This window comes from Nicotiana tomentosiformis, chromosome 5, assembly GCF_000390325.3.
Source record: "Nicotiana tomentosiformis chromosome 5, ASM39032v3, whole genome shotgun sequence".
In the NCBI taxonomy this organism is placed as follows: Eukaryota; Viridiplantae; Streptophyta; class Magnoliopsida; order Solanales; family Solanaceae; genus Nicotiana; species Nicotiana tomentosiformis.
In genome coordinates, this window is record NC_090816.1 from 31,760,598 (window position 1) to 31,786,244 (window position 25,647).

The 25,647-nt window shown below is 32.6% G+C and overlaps 1 protein-coding gene across 1 annotated transcript; it reads left to right on the forward strand.

Annotated features, from left to right (window-relative positions):
* Positions 1-4,265: 4,265 nt before the first annotated feature.
* On the forward strand, positions 4,266-11,373 carry LOC104112744 (proteasome subunit beta type-6). The gene is made up of 8 exons (XM_009622755.4): positions 4,266-4,570; positions 4,682-4,758; positions 7,376-7,431; positions 7,869-7,941; positions 8,190-8,301; positions 9,618-9,691; positions 10,277-10,351; positions 11,043-11,373. Exons 1-8 carry the CDS (start codon positions 4,465-4,467, stop codon positions 11,172-11,174), a joined length of 705 nt encoding a protein of 234 aa, XP_009621050.1. The 5' UTR covers positions 4,266-4,464; the 3' UTR covers positions 11,175-11,373.
* The last annotated feature ends 14,274 nt before the right edge of the window (positions 11,374-25,647 follow it).

Consider the following 25,647-nt stretch of genomic DNA (forward strand, 5'->3'; position numbering starts at 1 on the left):
TTCTATAAGTATGTGAATATATATATATATATATATTTATTTATTTATTTATTTATTTGTAATAATTTCTTTTTTAAACAGATTCTATTAAAAGAAAGACAAAAGTTTAAAATTTCAAGATTAGACCTAAAAGAAATATTTACACTAAAATAGTATAAAATTCGGGTGTGGTAAAAAATCAGTTGTTCACATGTAGCACATAAGATGCATTAGGATAGTCTTGTAATTTTCAGGTACACCTGTCCTAGACGGACTCAACCCCTGTGTTGAGTCCCCAAAGTCAAATGCACATGATGCAAACAAACGTTCCTTCTAGGGATCCGGCATGGGGATATGTTATTGTAGGTTTAAAATCTTGGGCGGAGTATTTTAGACATGGCTTACCCAAGCGGACAGCTCGAGCCAAGGTGAGGGCAACGTATCGGGAGCACGAAAGTTTACCCGACCTAGTTACTGATCCAACCTCGTTCTATTTGGTATGACCTCTAACAAAAAAGTGGGTCACGCGCACGTGTGCCCCATAAATTCAGAAGACTCATAAGGAAGGCATAAGAAGGCAGTTTATATAGTTCAAATAATATCAAAGCAGCAAATGATCGACAATTATCACATTAGGCCCACAAACATAGTAATATTAACAATCAAGAAAGCCAAGTATAGATCATATTACAATCTCAAATTCTGAATCCTGAACCAGAGGTTCTGGGTTCTTGTCCCCATCAGAGTCGCTAGAACTGTCACACCTCTTTTTGCCCCAAAAGATATATGTGTTATGGATTGTTGTGGGTTAAAGAGTTTTTTCAATTAAAGTGACAAATTTGAGTAGGGATTATTTTATTTACCGAGTCGCCACTTGAAATTAATTTTTTAGGTGTTCCAAGTCACCATTTATTTGAATCTCTAGTCAAAGGAAGGTTTGACTCTATTATTATTGGTCTGCGAAAATAAAGTTCGGGTAAGAAATTCTGTTGACCGGGGAGAAGGTGTAAGGCATTTCCCGAGTCCTGTGGTTCTAGCACGGTCGCTTTATTGACTACATTTGGCTTATATTATTTTTGGATAACCTGTGTTTTATTGGTTCTCATATTTTACCTATGTCCGATTTTATTGCTTGATTAGATTTATAAAAATTATCTTGAAATAAGTCACGCGTACGTGTACTTATTTTTGTTTGGCGTCAAGAATCATGTCACACATACGTATACACAATCAATAACACATTTATTATTATTCGAATTTGATTGGTCAAGTCATGTGAACGCGCACTTGTATTATTTTCCTAAACTAATTTGAAATTATTGTAAGGCCAAGAGTTTATGGATAGAAAATTATTTGGAATTCGGAAAATATATTAGTTATTTAAAGTGTTGAAAAATCATCCACACTTGAAAATATTTACAATTTACTACTCTATCTTTGAAATTATGAGACATTATCTATTATGAAAGAATGAACTAATTATTAGTCTAGTGACAAAATTATTGGGCCTGGCAGATTTATAGTCAATCCAACCCATGTCTAATTCTTTCTTTCCTATTAAATGTGGTAACTCATTTCTAGTTCACTTACTTGAACTCCAACTCATGGCCCATTAATATGGCAAGATCTTCATTCTTAATTCTAAATAGCAAATCTCATTAAGATGAAATACTATTCAAATAATTTGTTGACAAATCGCTTGAAACATGTAAAAAAAAAACTACAACATGATAATGTGTATAAATAAAAAACACAAAAAATTATCACAGGATAAGCAGTGAACCTTTCAGCAAAAAAATTTCTTCAGAACTTGATTAATGCAAAACAATTATGAGCCAAGAAAATACATTAAACCAAGGGCAAATCGGCATATGAGTAGAAAATCTAACGACGAACTTTCTAAAATTTGAGCCCGGACCGAAACTCGACTGTACCTCGTGAGGCTGCTGATTTTTGGCGTGAGAAGGGTGACTATCAATGAAGCTTCACAAGGTGTTTTTAGGCTTGAATTTGAGGCATTTTTGGGTCTTAAACAGGGTGATGAATTGCTTGAATTTTCGAAAGAAATAATGAAACGAGTAGAAATTCACTTTGCGTAAAAAATTTTTTTTTTTTCTTTCTCAATTATCTCCTCTATTTTTTCCTTCCTCTTTTCCCCCCTCTTTTCTCCTCACATTTCTCTTCTATTTATAGGGAAAAAATTATGATTTTTTTTCAGATTTTTGTTTTTTTATTTTATTATTTTTTAATTAAAAAGAATTCCCACTTCCCATTTTTCTTATTTAAAAAAAAAAAATCCTCACTTTCCTTTACTTTTATTTTTTAATTTCTCACTTTTTTTACTTTACTTTTTTTTTTCCCACTTATTTTACTTTCCTTTTTTTTTTAATTTCCACTTATTTTACTTTTTGTTTTTTAAAATTTTCACTTTCTTTTACTTTTTTTTAAAAAAAAATCAGTTATCTTTACTTTTATTTTTTAATTTCATTTTTCTTTTACTTTTCATTTTTTTTAAATTTCCACATTCTTTTACTTTTCTTTTTTTAATTTCCACTTATTTTACTTTTTATTTTTTAAAATTTCCACTTTTTTTACTTTTTTTAAAAAAAATTCAGCTACCTTTACTTTTATTTTTTAATTTCATCTTTATTTTACTTTTTATTTTTTTAAATTTTCACATTCTTTTACTTTTATTTTTTTAATTTTTCACTTTCTTTTACTTTTAAAAAAAAATAATTTCCACCTACTTTTACTTTTATTTTTTTATTCCATACTTTTAATTTTTCTATTATTTTATTCCCATCTTAAAATTAAAAAGTATATATTTATTTTTTCGTTTTTTTAAAAAAGTTTATTTTATTTTAAAATAAAGATAAAAAAAAAAAATACTACTAATAATAATTTATCCTTTTAAATTATTTTTAATTCGTACCCTATATTAAAAAAATATAACAAAGCTAAAATAATATATATTAAATTTCTAAAAATATTTACATAGTATAAGGTGGTAAAAATTCAAATAAGTAAAAAAATTAGGTACTCACACTCGTCACTACTTCTCCTAGGTTAGGCTAGATACTTACTAGGTACGCGTTGATTTACGTACTAATGCTACACTTCTGCACTAAATGTGCAGGATCTGACAAGTTAATTTGGTGGTCATCTTGGCGCGTAGGCGCATCTGCTGAGGAGATTTTATGGTGAGCTGCACTTCAGGCTACGTATCGCATCCCACACAGTCTCCATCGTACTATTTACTTTATCGTGTCTTATTTACATTCTAGACAGATGTTGTATTATTATTGTAATCCTTAGTAAATGCTCATGCACTTGTGACACCAGATATTGGGATACTCTAGTGGTTGGTTATGGTTCGGCTTGATATTTTATATTTTATTTTATATCTTACTAATATGTTAAGTATTCATGATTTTTAAACGCACTGAATCCTTTACTTAATAAGACTTATGCTTTTAAAAATATAAAATGAATAATTGAATTGATAGTTCACTGTTGGCTTGCCTAACGACGACGTTGGACGCCATCACGACCTATAGTGGGAAATTGAGCCGTGACATTGCCGTTACATAACAACGGATTTAACGATACAATACAATAACGTTTAAGTTACAATCAAAACAAACATTGTATTTAAAGTAACAATACGATACAATAACCCTAAACCCTAAACCCTGTAACAACTATCCAAACAAACTGTTAGCTAGTAATATTATTTTTTATCTTTTACCAAGCTTTGACATAACTTACCCATAAACTTTAAGGCGTATGAAAATTCATATGTAACTTCTTGCAAAACGAGAAAGATTTCGTTTAATTTGAGTTAATATTAAGACAATCCCACATTTAAAACATCTTGGAAGCATTTGTACTGAATTTGCCTCGTTGAGCTGGACTAGCTCATGTTTGGTCATAGAATTTGCGATTTTTTAAATATTTTATTTTCAAATATTTATTTGATTATAGATGTTAATCATTTTTTGGTAGATTTTGAAAACAAAATGTTCAAATCCCAAAAATAGCTCTAGAGTAATTTTTAAAATTTTTTACTCACAAAACTTCAAATTTTTTTCAAGTAAAATAAATGTCCAAACACAATTTCAACTATAAAAAATCATTTATCATTTTATCTTCAAAAACTCATTTTTCACGTTTTAACCAAATTTATGCCCAAACCTAGGCGCTCGCTACATGTGTCATATTTGAGAAACTTGGAAGACTGTTATTGCTACATCTTATATATTAGGGGCAATTTTGAATGAAGTTCCAAAAACAAGAGGCTAATTTTGGGGGTTTCCTCGAGCTCTTTTGGGTGCATACAATTACTTTTATTTTTTCCAGTCCTCTACGAATTGGGAGTCTAATATATATCTTCCTCCTCACGAAAAGCTTTCTTAGATTTACTTCTAGGGCTTTGTTGTTATTTCTTCATAACTCCAGTTTGATCATTTTCGGATATAGCTTAAGATGGAAAATACCGATGTGGACCAGCCCCACTCCATGGGCACCACTATAATCGGCGTTACTTACAACGGCGGCGTTGTACTCGGCGCCGATTCTCGCACCAGCACCGGTAACTGAAGTTATCAACTCCTTATACTTTTGCAGGGGTTAATTTTACTTTAATCTTATCAGAAATTTTCGATTCATTTGTTTTTTGTTAATTATATCTGGAAAATTTCAGGAATGTATGTGGCGAATAGGGCTTCGGATAAGATTACTCAGCTGACTGATAATGTCTACGTTTGCCGCTCCGGATCAGTATGATGCTTTCCATATTCCCGTTATGCATTTTATATTCATCCATATTTGAGCTTAGAATGCTAGCATTTTATTTTTTGGGGGGGTTTCTCTAAAACAGAAACTATCCTGAAGCTGATCTGGCATTATCGGTTCCTTCCTTCTTTGCCATCTTGATGTTTTATTATTCGGTTTAAAAATCAGTATATGGGTATTGTACGTGATGAAATTGTACAAAAACAACAACTATGCCTCAACTCCAAATAAGTTGGGGTCCTCGCTGCCCACGTTGCCCCATTTAAATCATCTGATGCCAATATTATGCAAATAAAGATAAAAAGTACTAGAAGTTTTGTATAGTTTCTAAACAGATAAATCTTTGAAAGGTTATAAGACTTCGAGAGAGTTTAAGGCCTAAAGTAAAAGTGCTAACTTTTAAAACATACTCTGGACTAGTATGTATCGCCTATATAGTTCTTTTCTTCCATTGTGCGCTATCATGATGAATCCTCACATGATGAAATTATGAAGTTAAAAAATTTGGGATTTGTGGTTATGGGCTAAAATTTTGGCAATAATGACATTAAAACCCTGCTAAATAACAGCTACATGGCATGCTTATCTAGTATAGGATGATTGACAAATAGTACATAGTAACATCAAATCTATTTATCATGTGATCATACTTAATTTAGAATAAGCTGGATACAGCGGATTCACAAAGTTAATGTGTAATCATGTTTTATGCGACTATGACCTTGGATGTCTTTATGATTTAATGCGAAATCATTTCTAGTTCGTGGTACCTTTTAGGAGTTTTGATGAAAATCCCATTTTTTATATTTCTCCTTTCCATTTGACAAGAAGAATTTTTTTAAATATTGACAACTATACAAGGATGATTTCATGTTGCTCTCTCTTATCTCTCTTGGTGGGTTGAGGCATAGGAGGTGGGGACGCGTATAAATGTCGTTTTAAAAAAAAGTTGAATGTAACCTGAAACAAGTATTGAACTTTAAGAAATGAGACTAAATCCTGCACTAAGGCTTCATTTGCAGCTTTAGTGTGTAGTTTTCTTTTTTTTTTTTGGGGGGGGGGGGGGGGTGTAAGTCAAGTAATTTTCATTATAAATACACCAAATTTGTGTTAAAAGAATATATGAATGGGGCTAAAAACAACCACCTTCATTTAACAAATCATCCAATCTGTGAATACAAGTGATGATTCTTTCTTTACACCAAAAGTACTAATGATCAAAAGGATTTTAATACTTTTTCTTTTTTTTTTTTTACGGTGGTGTGTGGCCAATTTGCGCACACCTCGACGATTTCACCGGTTATATGCTGCTTCCCACTAGCACAAGTATCGCGTAACTCAGTCCACCAAGACTTAGATGAGAAGAAATAGCCTAGTGGTTTTGTCTCCACTGGGATTTATTGAACCTAAAATCTCATGGTTCTCCACCCAACATCATTGACCACTAGACTACACCCTTAGGTGCCAACATGAATACTTTTCAGTTGTTGTCAGTATTATAGAATAGTCTCAGATTTTTCTATTCCAAATAAGCCAAAAGAGACACAGTAATGATGTTCTCTCGGCTACTGTCCTCTCCTTGCCTATCTTTTCTAGTCTCCAACTTGAGATTGCTTCATCCGCTGTCTCGGTGAAATACATGAAATGTTGGACATAGCGAAACCACAATCCATATCTGTGAGGTAAAGCTATAATGAAGCACGAGGTGGTGTTTGTCCTCACTGTGCTTCTTACATACGCAACTCATAACAATTTGTTTCTTTTCCTAAGATTATCTGCCACTAAAACTGAATCTCGTGCTGCCACCAATTGTGAAAGGTTTTATTTTCTTGGTGCCTTGTTACCTTCTTCAACCTCTATCTAATAGCTCCATATAAAAATGTTTACCTAGAGTATCTTTCGGCCTTAACTTTTACCTAATAAAAAAAAGAAGAATTTTCGGCCTTAATTCCCTTCATATCATCTTGTCACCCTCTCTGCCCCTATTAAGTAGATTGCACAAAGGCACTCTTCAACCTCGTCCCATTCCCAAGTCTTAGATAATCCACTGCCCTAGCCTCCCTTATCTTTCTCTACTGTCAGTAGCTAAGTCCACATAAGCTTTTGACCTGCTATTCATTTCTAATTTCAGTATGGCACTAAGCATTCATCCATTTTATGTCCGTCCATTATATTGGCCACACCCTGAAGTGTTGTTGATGATCTTTTCTTTCATCAAGTAAGGTAAGCTTTCACTAAATCAATCACCCAGAGGATGTAATTGATTACAAAAAAGTCAAGTCTTCTGATAAGCAATTGATGCTCTAATTAGCATGCCTCTCATCTACATACTCTATTGAATCAAGGATGAAGAAAGCATAAGAATATGTGGCCATCTATGGACCAAAGCTTCTATTCCTTTGTCCATGATTACCATTTGGTTGACATAGAACTCCGTTATCAACAACATTAGCTTACACGTAAAAATAAAACGTGAACTTGATGGTCTAGAGATAAATTTGGACAGTTATAAGGTACTGAGAACTAAAAGTACCTTGATGGTTGAAAATAAATCCTAGAAAGTGGAATTCTTTATGACTTATATACAATGTTGCTTTTGTAGGCAGCAGATTCCCAAATTGTTTCAGACTATGTTCGTTACTTCCTACACCAACACACGTAAGCTTCTTCCTTAATCTATATTCCATCTTTTAATGATTCAAGTGCTTACATTGTGGATCCCTACCTTATACCAAAAACTTGCAATCCACCCCCCCACCCCACCCCACCCCCAAGGGCCCCTATCCGCCCGGAACTTATTTTTATGGTATCAGCTTTGTTCTTTTCTTTTGGCCTGGTAAGAAGCTGCAATTTTAACTGTTAGCTTCTTCATAGCTATCTTCTTTATTGTAAAATTGGTTCTCCTTTTTGTGTATATTTCTTTGATGTTTGAATCACATCCTCTATAACTAGGGCCATGAGTTGGCTGTCTTCTTTGTATATCTATATATTTGGCAGGAGGTAATATAATACTGTAGTATGGTTGCACTGTTTGCCCCTTACTATGTGAAGTTATTTTTCCTAACTTGTAGTCTTGAGACTTCTTGTGAATGCAGGATACAGCTAGGCCAGCCGGCTACTGTCAAGGTTGCGGCGAACCTTACTAGGTTATTATCCTATAACAACAAGGTTTGCTCTCTAACCAGTATGGTTTTTAAATTGTTAAGTACTGGTAACTTTGCCCGCCAAGGCTTAGGTAGATGGGAAGAAATCACCAAGTGTTTTTTTTTCTTAGTTGGGATTTGAATTATGATCTCCAAAGTTTATACCTACTTCATTGGCCACTAAGCCACATACATCATACATAATATATGACCTGGGTTATAATATATGATCTATTTTTTATATTTATTTGATTCATTGCTCTGTATATTCAGGATAGGCTTCAAACGGGTATGATTATTGGTGGTTGGGACAAATATGAAGGAGGCAAAATATATGGGATCCCTCTTGGAGGCACAGTCTTGGAGCAGCCTTTTGCTATTGGAGGTTTGCTCTGAATCTGTTCTTCTTTGTCATACACACTTTCCAGAAACACTTGGCTATTGAAGGTTCTTTTCAGTTCACAGGAAAAATTCCCCTTTTTCTGTAACTATTTAAGCAGACTCTTTAGATAGCCCCATTTGGCAAAAAAAATTGATTTCTCCAAGACTCCGTTAATACAAAGAGCTGAAAACTAAAAAGCACAGCAAGAATCAGCAAAAGTTAGATGATTGAAATAGAAAGAGGCAACTAGATACTCCATGCCATATATCTCGTTGCATAGTTTAAGAAACATAAACAAATAAAGTACCTTGTTTTTGTTGCTGCACATAAATGGCTGCGCGGGTGTATGAAAGAGAGACAGAAGGAGAGAGGGGGAGAGGGAGACTGAGAGGAACGCCTATCACTATGCAAGGGAGATGGGTAGCTGCATTGTTGAATAGAAGAAAAATAGGAAAAATTAAATGATACCAGAGCACAGGTGATAGTAGCATATGTTTGTTTTCAACAGGTTTTGGTTTATCATCCTCATTACCTGGTAGTCTGGTTCAGTGAAACTCATGTATCTCTTTGAATGAGAGTGCAGAATACTGTTAGTTATTTCTCTAGATGGCTCCGTTAATGGAGGATTTTCCTAGAATTCTTTTTTTAAAGCGTGAAATATGCCCCCCCCCCCCCCCTTGTTTCTTTTTCTGGAATGGCTATGAGAATGATAACAAATGAAAATGGAAAATAATTCTTTGGAACCAAAAAAAAAAAAAAGGGTTCACCAGAACTAGACATGAACTAAAAGGTTCACGGATTTGGTTTTTGATAGCCTAAACATGTGATGGAATCGTTTTTTTTTATTAATAAGTATGATAGAACAGGCATGTTATCCTTACATTTTGGTGCGCTCGTGGAATTAAGATATCATATGGCAATTTTTGGTTGCTATGTATGACATTGGTTCAATTTTTTTATCACACATTTTAAAGTTGGGGGGGGGGGGGGGGGAACTGACAGCATCAGGTGATAGCCGATATGGTTAGAACAATGGATAGGATGAACGAATGCAATGCCACGAAAGAGAAAAACCCGCCTGCTAGGAAGATAAAAAGCTGATTTAGCACCCCCGTGTCTTGTTTGAAATATGTTTTAACACCCCCGTGTCATTTTTGAAAGATGTTTAGAATATTGCCCTTGGTGTTGCTTAATGAAGTATATTGGGAGCTGAACGTAACCGCTGATAATTGGGTTAATTTATTAGTTTCCCTGTGCAAGATGCTCCAAGTGCTACCAGTTGGCTGAGCAATTTTCTGTTCATTGACTGTTACTTTCAGGATCTGGCTCTTCTTATTTGTATGGTTTCTTTGACCAAGCATGGAAAGAAGGAATGACTCAAGAAGAAGCTGAGGTTAGTTGCCTGCAGTTTGTATTTACGACCTGTCTAATTTGTACGACAGTGTTGGACCATCAAAGATGCCATCATCTTCACAACTATGTGTTTATCTTCATCCGTCATGCTTTTAGTCTATAATGCAGAGATATCTTTTGAAAAAATAAGCGTATTTTTGCTAGTTCTAGATGAAACTTTTTAAAGAAAGTAGCAAAGTTCTTATTAATTTGGGACACAAAGCTTTCAAAACAATGGAAGAGGTAGGGAAATACTTTTGGTAGTAAAAGAGGCTGAGCAGTGTGATTCACATACATTGACACTAAAACCAACTACCATGATCCGTTGTATGCATAATAAGAGCTTGAACTTGCATCTTGCCTATGAGCTCTATTTACTTAGTAAGGTAGAGTAGTAGTTTTCTGAAATTCTCCTTGAGGGGATAGCTTTTCAACTGGGCATAATAGACTATTGCTATGTGGACATGTTGATGCTCTGATCAATCATCTGTATTGGTATTGCCTCACTATTCACTGATCTGCTTTAATGATAATTCTGAAGATTTTAGTTGGATGAAGATTTAATTTTGTTTCACCTTTTCTGTAGAAACTGGTGGTCACTGCAGTATCTCTTGCCATTGCACGAGATGGTGCTAGTGGTGGAGTTGTCCGGACTGTAACTGTGAGTTAATTAATCTGCTTTATGCTTATTCAAATGCTATAATATGCTTCAATGAAATTTTATTTGCCTATTGAGGCTCTAGTAGAAAATTATTTAAGTTAAAATAAACCAACGTCTTAGTTTATAAAGAAATTGAATAAACCAAAGTCTTGCCTACCCACCTTTTCTTTTAGTCAAAAGGAACCCTTGATATACCTGTAGGCATTAGTAGTTGTAGCATCAACTCCATGAAACTCTTCTTCTTAATTTACCTACATGTTTAGCACATTTCAACTGTGTCCAAGAGCCCTTCGTTATGCACAATATGTTTATTTAGGCCTTATAATTTTGGAGTTTGGACCAATTCTAAGAGTCTAAGAAACTAGTGTTTTATTTTGCTATGGTATGAATATGATTACTTGCGCTGTAGGTTTTTAAGTATTTTCTATCCTATACGTTTTCATAGACTCCACTTGTAGGATTACACTGGGTATGTTGTTCTATCCTATACGTGTTGTTTTTGTGCTGTATTGCTCTTTCGCCACTCCAGCATAAAGCTTTTGTAGGATGATTGAGTCGGACCAATTCTTTTACCGGCTACTGTTTTTGCTTTGGAACACTTTAAACAATATCCTCATCTTATCGAAAGAGGTCCTCATGTTCTCAGTTGTCTCGTTATATAAGCATGTTTTTGAACAATTTTGATAACCAGATTAACAAAGATGGAGCCACAAGAAAGTTCTATCCAGGCGATTCCCTCCAACTTTGGCATGAAGAATTAGAGCCAGTGAACTCGCTGCTGGATGTTGTGTCTGCATCAAGCCCTGTTCCAATGGTCAGTTGAAACAAGAGTATGCCCCGATTGACATGTTGAATTTTATTAACTGCTGCTGGTGTACAAGTACTCCATCGCATGTTCTGGATCATTGTTTTTTCCCTTCCCTTTGTCCTGCTGCAACTTTTTAAATCATTTATGTTGACACAGTTCACACTGTTTCTGGTCCTGTGATTTCCCATTTGCTTTAAAATAGGTATTTCGTCCACACATTATGTTTCAGTACTAGGGGAAGGAAGATTAAGGTGGAAACTCTAAAACTTCTCATATTTGCTTGATTTGTTTAAAAGAAGTGGTTGGAAAATAAGCTCCATGATTATCAGCTAAGTTAGATGGAAAGGAGGATAAAGAAACAATGCTCTTCCTCTATGCGATTTACCTCCCAAGTTAAACGAACAAATGAATGTGTCAAGAAACGACCGGTATGGAGCTGGTTAACCGGGTTCTTGTTTGGACGTTGCATCTGCTTCAAATATAATTAACAAGTCAATATTCGTTTTATAATTTGGTCCAATTTTTTTAGTTTTAACTTGAAATAGGAAACTAGAAGTTACAAAGCTTGTTTGAGTAGTATTTCAAGTCAAATGAAGATTTTCGCTTGCAAAGCTTTGGTTTTTTTCAAGTGAAATTCGTGTAAAGACGTAACTTAAATTTCCAAGTGCTTTATTTCAACTTCCAACTTTGAATAGTCTTTTTTCTTTTTAACGTCAACCAAATATTGTCCAAATGCATAATATATCTATGCCAATTGAGAATGTACCTTGTTTGGTCCAAGTTAGCAACTATAGTGATTCTTCCTTCTTGCTTAAGTTAAAGGAAAATGGGGGATTTTTGAAGCAGACTTAGCTGCGTTTTTCTTGAACCACAACCTGTAACTTGAAATTACAGTGGGGTGCAAGGTTTATTCTTTTGTGGAACTGCTTACCAATCAAAGCAAAATTATTGAGGAATGTACGAAAGACTTGTAACTGCTGTTACTACGTGTGGAACAACCAAGAGAATGAACTTCTAGGTAGGTACAAAATAAAATATGTGAAAAACTATTCGTTTGAGGACATTTTATCCTACTGTGTGATGTTAAACAATAAAATATAATATAAAAAAGCAATCCTAATTCCATTGAGTTGCCTTACATCAGACATTATCTGTTGAAAAGCGGAGAGTAATTGCACAAAATAAAAGAGATACGTTGAGAGCAAATATAGACTTGATCTTTTTGTTACACTGTTTGAGATCGTCACTCGGTTGGGAAAGATCCAAACGTTTGTAGTAATATATACCTATATATGGCAGTTCTAATTTCTAAATAATCCCAAAACGATTAATCTATAGGCAAAATTTGTCTTGTCAAAAAGTTAACTACCATGTCTAGTAAAATTACTTTAATTTATGTTAAGTTTGAATTTATGTAAGATGTTCATACGTTCTTCGTCTTCAGCTGTTATTTTTGCATATTTCTACCAAATAGCTATTGAATTACAATTTCAGACTTTCTTCTCTTCAGCTTTGTAAGGTAAGGCAAGATGGAACGTGGAACACTAATTTTTTTTGTTTTTTTGGTTTCCCACGTGGTGTTCGATACCCACATTTGGGGTCCGACTAAATCCAGATTTGTGCCGGAAGTCCCCCAATGGCGGTAAAGTGCTCCCTAACAAACACGACTTCATATCCAGAACTAGAACTCGAAACCTCTGATTAAAGATGAAGGAGTACTTATCATTCCTTTGTTCGGAGCACTAATCTTTTTTATTGTTAAATATTTGCATTATTACTATTTTGATCATAGAAAAGTGAAGCATGATAGGAATTTCACGCGTAATGATTCAGTTGGATGAATTTTAAAAATAAGAGTAATAATAACTGTGCGACTGCATAATTGCTTTGATCATTATTATTGTTAATACTATTACTTATTAGCCAAACCAAAAGCAGGAAATTGATGGTAAGGATCTTAATCCTCAATTAAAATAAATTCATTCTAATCACCGGCTTGATTTGTTTCAACCTTTATTTTAAGTAAATTTAAAAAGTAGATTATAAAAACTCCCAGTCCATCATAACCTTAATCATGCCATTGTATAGCAATCCAAAACCAAAATAAGATTTAAGGTGTGCCATGTATTCAAGTATATGTTAGGACCGAAAAAAATGGTTTGATGCAAAAGCTAACAAAACAAATCTTGAACGACGATAAATCAGACAACAGATGAGAAATATATCAAAAGAGACACAAATATTTAACGTGTTTCGGTCAATTAACCTACGTCCACGACGGAGATGAGCAATCCACGATATAAAAGAGAGTACAAAATATCGAGAGAACAACCTCACGAAAAGGCAAACACAAGTGACACACTAGCATTTGTCCCGAAAAGTTCTCTCCCCCTAAACAAGACTCTCAAACCCCTTATGGCTACATTGTGGATGCTACTGAATGAGAAGGAAGGATTCTTAATTTATAAAAGTCCAAACTTTTTCCTACAAGAAAAAGGAACTAGCCAAATATGAGAGATTTATAATTTCCTTCTACAAGAAGAAAAACCCAATTATGGTAAATATGTTTTCCTTTCCTTCAAGAGATAGGAAAACCAAATATGGTAAGAAAATCAGGACAACACCTAACAATTCTCCCCCTTGGCCTGAATTTTCTGACAAAATAAACTTGATCCACCTTCTTCACATAACTTTCAATATGTCGCATCTCCAAATCTCCATCACAAAGTTTGTCTCAGCGTGCGTAGCACTTTAGTCAAATTTCTCAAACAAAAATCATGATTATCGTCAAATAGGTTGCGGTTAGAACTAAACCCGCCAAGATGAACTTGTCTTGAACCTCGCTTTGATACCACTTGTTAGAACCGGAAAAATCAAGTTTCATGCGAAAGCTAACAAAGCAAATCTTGAACGACGATAAATCGGACAACAGAAGAGAAATATACCAAAAGAGACACAAACATTTAACGTGGTTTGGTCAATTGACCTACGTCCACGACGGAGATGAGCAATCGACACACTAACACTTGTCCCGAAAAGTTCTCCCCCTAAATAAGACTCTCAAACCCCTTATGGTTACATTGTGGATGCTACTGAATTAGAAGGAAGGATTCTCAATTTATAGAAGTCCAAAATTTTTCCTACAAGAAAAAGAACTAGCCAAATATGAGATATTTATAATTTCCTTCTACAAGAAAAAAAAACTAATTATGGTAAATATGTTGTCCTTTCCTTCAAGATATAGAAAAACCAAATATGGTAAGAAAATCAGGACAACACCTAATAATTCTCTCCCATGGCCTGAATTTTCTGACAAAATAAACTTGATCCACCTTCTTCACATAACTTCAACATGTCGCATCTCCAAATCTCCATCACAAAGTTTGTATCAACGTGCATAGCACTTTGGTCAAATTTCTCAAACAAAAATCATGATTATCGTCAAATAGGTTGCGGCTAGAACTAAACCCGCCAAGATGAACCTATCTTGAACCTCGCTTTGATTCCACTTGTTAGGATCGAAAAAATCAAGTCTTATGCGGAAGCTAACAAAGCAAATCTTGAACGACAATAAATCAGACAACATAAGAGAAATATACCAAAAGAGACACAAACATTTAACGTGGTTCGGTCAATTGACCTACGTCCACGACGGAGATGAACAATCCATTATATAAAAAAGAGTACAAAATATTGAGAGAATAACCTCACGAAGAGGCAAACACAAGTGACACACTAACACTTGTCCCGAAAAATTCTCCCCCTAAATAAGACTCTCAACCCCATTATGATTACATTGTGGATGCTAGTGAATGAAAAGGAAGGATCCTCAATTAATAGAAGTCCAAACTTTTTCTACGAGAAAAGGAACTAGCCAAATATGAGAGATTTATAATTTTCTTCTACAAGAACAAAAGCTCAGTTATAGTAAATATGTTGTCCTTTCTTTCAAAAGATAGAAAAACTAAATATGATAAGAAAATCAGGACAACACCTAACAGTATCAGCCACATTACTGTAGAAAATTGGTATTAGGAAAAAAAAATAATCATTTCGTTTTTCTTTTGTAGTTTCTTTTTTTCGATTTTCTTTCCTACTTTCTTTTTTCGCTTTTATATTTAAATCCATGAATAAATTGCTGAACATGAAAAGTTATTTAAAGTTCTCCGATTTCTTTAGAATTACACTGTACCTCGCATCTTAGGAAAAATTTATTTGATGTCCTTAACAGTTTTAGAGATGATAATCTTATTAATTATGTTGATAATTTATACCCATTCTTGTTTGATTTTCTAAATAATAGGAACAGATCGTGTTGGTTAAAAAATGAAATCATTTTATTTTGAAGTAAAAGGGAAGGATGTAATATGACGTTTATACTCATTCATTGCGAATGACTTTCTTAATTTTTATCAAGTAAAGGATAAAATGATAAATAAAATTCATATTTAGCTCCTTTAAAGAAAAGTTGCTCATGTAGCCCCCCCACCCCCCACCCCATCCCTCCCCTTTTTTTTAAGAAGAAAATTTCATTACATGCAAGTCGTAACTTTTTACAAAGTCATGGAAACGTTACGTGATTTCATAGAATGTTATACATTCCAATTTTGTGGATTTATGGCTTCTCGTTTCTTGTGATGTGAAGTGATTTTATGTTAAAGTGTTTATAATTCCAGTAGGTGTCAATTATTTAACACTATATAGTGCCAATCAAGATGCTGCCTAACTGATTTGATAGCATTTTCCCAAGAATCTGCCAATCGATTATAATATCATCTGACATAATATAACATGTTATTTCTGCTCCAGTTTACCATCTCATCTTCCATAATTTAATTCTCAATATTGAGTTTTGTATCATTTGTTGTCTGTAAAACATCTATTTATAAATTCGTTTTTAATCCAAAACAAATTATTGTTTCTTATCTTTAAGAAAAAAATTGTAAATTTTTATATGCACAAATTTGCCACTTACTAAGTTTCTAATTGATTTTGCTGTGCCTAAATATTTTACCTTCGGTAATAGACAAATTTTTTATGAAGTTTTAGTCAAGTCAACCCTTAACATATATGGTAGACATTAGACAATGATATTGATCTTTAGCGGCGGAGCCTATAACACGATCATATTTTTCTGATCCCTATTGATTATTAAGGACCATATATAAACTTTTAGGGATCATTTTTCCGTCGTTAATTGCTATTTTTCTTGCTGTGGATTACAATCCCTTTAAGCTTAGGTCAATACCAAAAATCAGAGGAGAGGGAATTGAAAGGACATCACCTGAAACTTTGGCTTATTATTCGTTTGGGCCAAATAGTGGTTCCAAATACTAGATTCTTTCTTACTGTAAAGTCACTTTTAAAAGAAAAGTATAGCTTTTTTGAATTATGAACCTCAATGACCTAGTATTTTCCAAGAAAAGCTGTCACAAAACACACTTTGGACAAGAATTTCTCTTTTCAAACTTGACACCCTCCCTGTTAGGGACAATTCGATTCGATGAGATTGGGATATTATCGTATCAGCATGCGTACGCAGAAATTTTCGTAATAGGGGTCTAGAGAGGGTAGTGTGTATGCAGATCTCACCCCTATCCTGGAGTAGAGAGGCTGTTTCCGATAGACCCTCGGCTCCCTCCCTCCAAGAACTCCCACCTTGCTCTTGGGGTGACTCTAACTCACAACCTCTTGGTTGGAAGTGGAGGGTGCTCACTACTAAAGCAACCCACTCTTGTCCAATATTTGAAGAAATGAATAAATAAATAAATTGCTGTAACGGCAAGCGGTATCATTTCTTATATTATACCCAATATTTTAATTTTATGAATTATTTATACATACATATTACGAAAAAAATTTGACGAACCGCTTCAAGCAAGGTGCCTACGCCCCTCGTCACCATATTCCACACCCGTCTCAATCTATTCCATATATGTAATATGTGGACCTTGTTGTCACATTCCATATGATCCATCAACCACCATCTACATCAATGGCGTGGCGGATGGAGTAGATATATAGTTAATATGTTGAATTGGATCTAATATTTTAGATACAGAGTATAAATATGTATATGAATTTTTTTTTAAAGATTTAACAAATATTAATTATGAGCACATAATTTTACTCATAATTTAAATAGCGCATTTGATTCAGTAGTAAGAACCTAAGGGATTGTTTGGTGTAGAAGTAGGTTATGCTAAGATTAATAATGTAAGAATTGTTTATGCGATAACTAATAATGAAGGAATTATTATGCTGTTATTAATAATGAATGCATTATTATGCGGTAATTAGTAATAAAGAGATTGTTATACATGAATTAGTTAGTCTATAAGGGCAATTTGCCTTTAAGTAGTTTAATCCTGCATTGTTAATACATATTTCGTATTTCATATTTTTATCACGTGCATAACATTATATATAAAATTTCACATAATTTATTGAGGGCATTATTTAACATGTCAAGCAACACTGTATTATCTAATGCCGGTTTCTATGTTGAGACTAATTATTCATACATCTCAACTAAACACTTTATTATCTTATGCGACTTTTTATGCTGGGATAAGGTATTTCCAAAAACGACACCTAAATATTAGAATCCGTCAAATTTAAATTTTGAATTCACCTCTAATCCTTATGTGCTACATGTTATTGTTGACTAAAAGTGGTTTAGAATGCAGTGTTCAAAGAATAGAGAAAGATTTAGTAGTATCCAAAGTCGGATCCAAGATTTAAATTCTATGAGTTTAATTTTTAATATTTATAGTATTGAACCCAATATATCTTTAAATTTATGGGTTCAAAACTATTGCAGTTTTATTGAATTTTTACACATAAATTAATACTCCACCTCGAAAGTATTGGGTTCAGATGAACCCGATATTCTAACACCGGAAGTATCCATCACCATGTTTAGGAAACTACTAGTTGAAGGGACAAAGAAACCCTAATTTAATTTCTGTAAGAGGATGGTAGGGTTTAAAGACACTATTTTCCCTTTCACATATCTATTTTATGTCCTAATCAGGTCAAGGATACACTTAACCTATCAGAAAACCTTCAATATATATAGGGTACCCTACAAAAAGGAAGGTGGGGGGGAAGTTGAACTGTAGATGGCTAGAAAAATGACACATACATTATTGGATTATGAATTATTTCTATCAATTGAGCTGGCTTGTAGGATCCATTCAAGAAAAAAGAACCATTAGACTTGGAAGTGTGTGTTATTGCATTTAATGCTGTTAGAACAAATGCCAGCAAGTTCCATCCCTTTGTGTTTTGTGATTGATTTTCTTTTTTCTATCTTTCAAACAATAAGGGAGGTTAGTGTAAATTTATCAAATTTTTGAATTTTTTATCAACTTAAGTTAACAAGTGTATGAGAACATTGATAACTTGAACTTGTTTGATGAATTTAATTAGTAAAGTTAATAATTTAGTAAATAGTATAGATATTCAGGTATTGTCTAATTTAGTACTAACATTTTTATTAACCTAATTCCATGAAAAAGAAAATTGAAAAACTACTTTGTTAAGGCTAGATTAATTTCGTAGTTGCTTTCATAAATTATAACAAAAGAAGAAAAGAGACAAACACACTTATAGCATATTTAGTCAAACTTTTGAAAAGCCGTAATGAATTAAGATTTGAATGATTCAGGTTTAGACCCGTTAAGAGGAAACACACGGACGCATCTAAATCATATGCCTAGATATGCAAGCTATTGTTATCAATTTTTCCAAACTTTATTAATTTCTTTTAAATTTAAGTAATACACATAATGTGATCATGCCCCTAATTGCTAGTAGTAGATATGGAATCTTCTTAGTGGCTATGGTTTAGCTGTACTTTTAGTCAACTTCTGTGGAGACACAAACCTTGCTTGGGGCAGACATGTTAAATGAAATATATGGAACCTTCAAATTCCCAAATATTAGTTGTTTAACATGATTGCAATTGGGAATTCGATTTCCCCTGTCCTATTCTGTCAATCTCCCCCTAAATTTGGCTGTTCTTTAGGAAACAATGATTATCTTTAGATCCAAGTTAATATTGGCATGTCATTTTGATTCTCCAATTTCTGCTTTGTGTACAGCCATTGACTAGATTACTATGTTCTTGGCTTTACTTAATGCGTATAACTAGGAAATTGGACCTTCCATATGTTTTGTTGTTTTTCATTCGGTGTCCGATATCTGCATTGGAGCCCGATTAAATTTGAATTCGCGAGGGAAAATCTCATATTAGGGGGTAAAGTTCTCCCTAACAAAGGCGACTTCATACCTATGGCTCGAACCCGAGAGCTCTAATTAAGGATGAAGGAGTACTTACCACTCCACCACAACCTTTATTGGTGACCTTCGTATGTTGTACTCTCAAACAGTTGTTTTATATTTCCTACGATTCAAAAAGAATGTCCACTTAACTATTTACACACTACTTGAGAAAATACTAACTCTTAGATAAAAATAAGTAATTTGACTAAACTATCCTAATTAAATATATATTAGGATTTGATCACTTAACACTAAATAAGGGAAAATCTAAAAAAATAAGGATAATTTTTTCTTGATTTGGTAAGTGGACACTCTTTTTTAACCAAGAAAAAAAGAAGCTAAATGAATACACTTTTTGAATCCGGGGAATATTTAGTACTGTCTTCGGTCAATTTTAAGTGATTTTTTGGCTCTTTTCACATATATTAAGGAATTCATCTTTTAACATTAATTAACAATAAAATTGATCATATTAATCTTAATTTGCTCATTGGAAATATAACAAACTACTCCTAAGCTCTTTACTCCAAGGACAATTTTGAAAAGAAAAGTTAATTCTTTCTTAATATTTAGAAAAATCAAATATTATGGATCACAAAAAAATGCTAAAAATCACTTAACGTGAACCACAGAAAGTAATAATTAATCAATGCTATTTTTCTATTAAGCAAATAACCACACCCCACCACCAAGAAGAAAAAAGAAAATCTTGAAGGACTAGTCCTCCGAAAGAAAGAAAGAAAGAAAGAAAGGAAGCTAAGTGGGCGTTTGGACATAAGAATTGTAAAATTTCAAAAAGAAAGGAAATTTTTTTCAAATGAAAATGGTATTTAAAAATTAAAGTTGTGTTTGGACATAAATATAATTTTGGGTTGTTTTTGAAGTTTTGTGAGTAATCTGAGTGAAAATTTTGAAAAACAGTTTTTTGCAGTTTTTTAAAATTTCGAAAAATTTCAAAATGCATCTTCAAGTGAAAATTGGAAATTTTGTGAACAAACGCTGATTTTGAAAAAAAGTAATTTTTTTTTTTATAAAGGGAAGAATTTCTTATATCCAAACGGGCTCTAAATATATCATATACAGTCGTACTAATGAATCTTAGATTAGGTCAGTTGCGCAGGCAATAACCATATGCTTCACACCACAGAAACTATTAGTAAGCCTTCATATTATATTTGACTTGCACGCGTTAACCATATAACTTTTTATCACATTCAGTGAGTCAAAATGATTTGACGAGTTTGACAGAGAGCTTAATTTTTTGGGGTCGAACCTATGTTAATATATTTGTGAAAAAACTAAGTATAAATATAAATATATGTAATAATTTCGGAACCACGATCTCATTTCGAAAATAGCTGTGTTTAAATTCTGAAATCGCCACGGAAAATCAGAAAGTATTTAAAGTTTATTCACAGCCAGCTATGTCAAATTTGTTGAGGACAATTCTTAAAGGGCATATTCATGCTAAAATGTAAAGCCAATAATCACGACAATTGGTGGTGTCGCTCCACCAATTCTTGCAATTATTAGAATATTAAACAAGCTTCTTTTTTTAGTTTTTTGCTCATGTCCGATACTCGCTAAAAGAAAAAAAGAAGAAAAAATGAGAGTGAGAAACCGAGCTTTTCTGTTTGAAACAGAAAAAATATAGCTAAAAAAATGAGAAAGTGACAAACACATAAAACTAGTTAAAAAAAAACATAAAATACGATATTCATGTGATTGAATCATGTGTCCACTTGGTGACACTGAAAACCGAGTTTTTCTGTTTTACTGGAATAAGAAGTTAATGCATCCAATCTATAAACAAATCGAGTGTATAACTTATTTCAGTATATATATACATTGGACTTGCATATTTGATAGGATTTGAACATGTACTCTTAGTCTTAGCTAGTGTTTTGACATAAATTTGATTGAAATTTAAAAAATAAAATAAAATTAAAGTTGTGTTTGGACATGCATTTTATTTGTAGATAAGTTGAAGTTTTATGAGTGGAAAAAATAATTTTACCAAAAAATTGCCCTAACAACTTGTTTGGATGGTTGTTACTTATTGTATCGTATCGTATTGTTACTTTCAATACAATGTTTGTTTTGATTGTTACTTAAATTTTATTGTATTGTATCGTTAAATCCGTCGTTACGTAACGACGAAAAGTATCACTTTATGTAACGATGAATTTGGTGTGGTGGCGTCGTTACCTTCTTTTTTTTCTCATTTTGTCCTTCGTTATTACTCCCTCCGTTCACTTTTACTTGACCAATATTCTAAAAATAGATTTTCACTTTTGCTTGTCATTTTTAGTATATCAAGAGAAGACAATTTTTTTTTCTATTATACATACGGTATTAATTACTCATTTCAAATCATTTTCTCAAATCTATTAAAAATATGCATCAATTAATATGAGTATCATGGTAAATTATGCACTTCATCTATTACTTCTTAAGGGGCGTACAAACTTCATAGTGTACAAGTAAAAGTGAACGAAGGGAGTATTAAATAATCATATTTTATCCTTTACCCTACTTTTTTATATAATAAGTTTACTTCGTGTCCTATTTTTTCTTAGTAATGTTGCAAGTTTATTCTTCATGTTTTTGGTGCGTGGCATCATGAAACGGCGGTAAACGACACAATCTATCCAAACATTGTATTCATCAAACGATACAATACATTACAGTACAATACAATACGATACATTATAAAACGACATCTAACAACCATCCAAACAAGTTGTAAACCAGTTTTTGGGGATTTTAATTTTTTTTTTTCAAAACATGATCATATCTCATAAACAAACAATATTTTCAATTTTATTTTTTTTTAGAAAATAAAGCCAAAATCTATGATCAAACGGGAGCTTAATTCTTGGTTGTAGGCCTAATTATTCTTTGCTGGTTGAGTGTCACGGTAACGAATTTATTAAATGAAATTGGAAAATTATCAATATTTCATTTGAATTGGACTTCAGAATCTATATAGAAACCACAACAAGATACTGCATTTTCACATTTTAAATTTATTAAACATATCATTGATTAACTTTTCGAGCTCATATGCATGACATGGAGCAACCTAGTAAAAATAACGAATTAAGTGTTAATAGCAGCTAGAATAAATTAATAGAATGAAGTTTTAATCTTGTATTGTAATCTAGGGACAAGCTTGTTCACTTTGCTGCTTAACAATCCAACAAAATGATAGGGATAAATTGTACAACTATTACCTATTTCAAGTCACCTAATTAATGGCTTAGTTAAAAAAAAATGAGAATATTGTCTATGTCCAACAGTTCTTTTGACGTGCTATTCTTAATCTAATCTTTGATATGTACTTCTCCTACGGGTTGTGGTAAATGATAAATATTTATTCATCCTTATAATTAAAAGCCCCGGGAGCCTTGAGTATGAAGTAGCCTATGGTAGGAAAACATTTACCCTATAAAGAGAGACTTCACGGCTCGAATCCAGATTGGAGTGACCCAAAAGTGGATACTAGACACCGGGTGAGAAACTAATTTTTTTTTTAAAATAGTTGTTTTTTGTTTTAATTTGTGACTTGAGTTGTGTAGGTTAATTTTCTTTTTAATTATTTAATATATATTTCTTTTTAATATATGCACTTTTGTCCTCATACATTTTCAAATTTTCATGAGTCATTTATTGAGGAAATTCCAACAACAAAGTGAAAATTTACCCTTCGTTCATACTTGATTTTTAATAAAAACTCTAGTCATTGACGATAATGCCAGTAAATAACACCTAATTAAAACCATGATTATTAAATGGAATACGATAGTTTCCTCTAGGAAGAACCAACAGGTAGCAAAATGAAATATCAATTTTTTTTAGTGTTTTTTTTTTACAGGAACTTTGTTTAATTTGGCGGATTCAAATGCACATGACAAAAATAAAGAAATCATTTCATAATGATCTGAGAATCATGAACAAATATGGCTAACCCGTGAGAATTCAGTTACATGACCACGACAAATAATTAAATAAATAACATTAGGTTTATTGTTTAATGATGTGTTGAGGTATGCTTTAATCTAATTAAAGATTGCATCTTTGTGGACCAAAAGAAAAAAAAGATTGCATCTTTATATTGACTTTATTTCTTCAAAAAAAATAAAAAAAATGTACCTAAACCATGTTCGTCAAATAATTCTTTTATAAAGCAATTATTTTTTTCTGTGAAATAATGTTACTGCCAGGTCGATTTCCTACAGTTGCATGTGACTCTGGTTTGGGGTACTAATTATTTTTTGGTTTACTACAAATATATTTCCAGCAATCAAGCATATGAAATGAGGCTCATCAAAGAAAGATATAAAGTTTACTTTTGAGTTGGTTTGAGATTAATAAAGTTTCTAATAGTTTGAATTTGTTATATTTTTATCAATTTACATTGGATGATACCAGGGGCAGATTTAGGGGCGGAAGGGGTTCACCCGAACACCTTTCGCCGAAAAATTACACTATATATATAAAACAATTTTCGTTTTGTACCGCTATATATTATATTTTGAATTTTTTTAAGACAACCCAAAAGCATAGATCAATGATTAAGGAGATTCAAAACTTTTGTGAGGTCGGTAGTTCAATTCCTATTAGCTAGTGTCTCTTTTAATTTTTTAACTTTTTTTTTTTTGATCCCGAAAATTCTGCCCCGCCACCGGATGATACTATTATTCCAAATCTGAAATGTTCGAATTGCTTCAGTAATTTTCTTGAAACAAGTAGTATTCGTCAGATCATTTAGATGAAGTTGTTGCCTTCTGTATTGTAAATTGGTAATGTTTTATATATCCCATCCTTATAGCGTTCATTTTGGTGTTTTTCTTACTAAAGTAAGTTAGTGAAGTGACAATTACTAATAAGAGAAAAGTTCAACCGTTAAAAGTGTCGACTTGATTACAAAATCATATGAAGAGAACGACAAAATGCTTAGCATAAACTATATATGGAAAAATTTTAGTGTAAAAGGGTTAAATTTTTTCTATATTTGTTTGATTTTTTTGTTTTTTCATTTGGTATGATATCTGCTTTAGAGCTCTGACTAATTTGCGTTTGCATTACTTAAGTCTTATTAAAATGGAAGCGCTTTATACCAGAATTTTTTTCGTTAAATTTTTTATATTTGTTTGATTTTCTTGTTTTCCATCCGGATGTCCTATATCTGCTTTAGAGCCGTGACTAATTTGTGTTTGCATCACGTAACTCCTATTAAAGGGGAAGTGCTCCATATCAGATTTTTTTTCATTACCAGAGTTTGACCCCAAAACCTATAATTAAGGGTCAATGAATCTTATGCATCACACAACCTTTGGTTATAAATCTCTATAAATGTTAAAATAATTTTGATATATATATATATATTATTTGCAACAAGTTTGAAAATATTTTGAAATGTTAAATTGTCGGGGAGCTTTTTTTATCCGATAATTTTTTTTTCACTCAGAAATACTCACAAATCTTTTAGAAGAAGAAGAAGCTACAACTATTCAAATACATTTTCAACTTCCATAAACTTTAAAAAATAAATAATTTAAAAATATTTTTCCCCAAATCTTGTCCAAACAACCATGTAATTGGTGACAATAATGCTTTAAAGTTTATGAACTTACAAATATATATTTTAAAAACTATGAATAATTGTTGAAGCTGGACAAGTAGTTGGCAAAGATAACAACTTAAACGATAATTTAGATCCTGCAAATTAGGAGACAGCTGAAATTAGTTAGCAAAAAGATACCAATTTGGTGGGGCCACAACGGTAAGGATTATTAATAAACTCCTTGGCAATTGAGAATGCGATAGTTCTAGCTTTTATTTTTTTTCTTTTTGTTCTCTTATGTATAAAAGCTTGACCTTACGCCAAACAAAGTACAATTTGGATGCATGAAGTCATCATTTTAAGTATTAACCAGTAGTCGTACTCCCCTGATGCGCGATCAATATTAAAAAAATATTAATTAAATTAAATTATGATCGGGCTTATTTCAACATATTAGATCGTATTGTTTTAATAAATTTCAATTGTCATCTTATTTGTCAATATGATATATCCAATAATAAAATCTCTATTGAATTAAAAGGACTTATATAGTCATTGAATAACTTTTTGTTCTATATTTTTCTTTATTCTATTATCTAATGTTTAGTATTTAGAGATTTGTTAATAGAA

Excerpts from the sequence above, each read along its gene's own strand:
- LOC104112744 (XM_009622755.4), top strand. The coding sequence starts at position 4,465 with ATGGAAAATACCGATGTGGACCAGCCCCACTCCATGGGCACCACTATA. Across the intron at positions 8,302-9,617 it reads GCAGCCTTTTGCTATTGGAG|GATCTGGCTCTTCTTATTTG; the intron begins GTTTGCTCTGAA and ends TGTTACTTTCAG. Across the intron at positions 9,692-10,276 it reads TGACTCAAGAAGAAGCTGAG|AAACTGGTGGTCACTGCAGT; the intron begins GTTAGTTGCCTG and ends CCTTTTCTGTAG.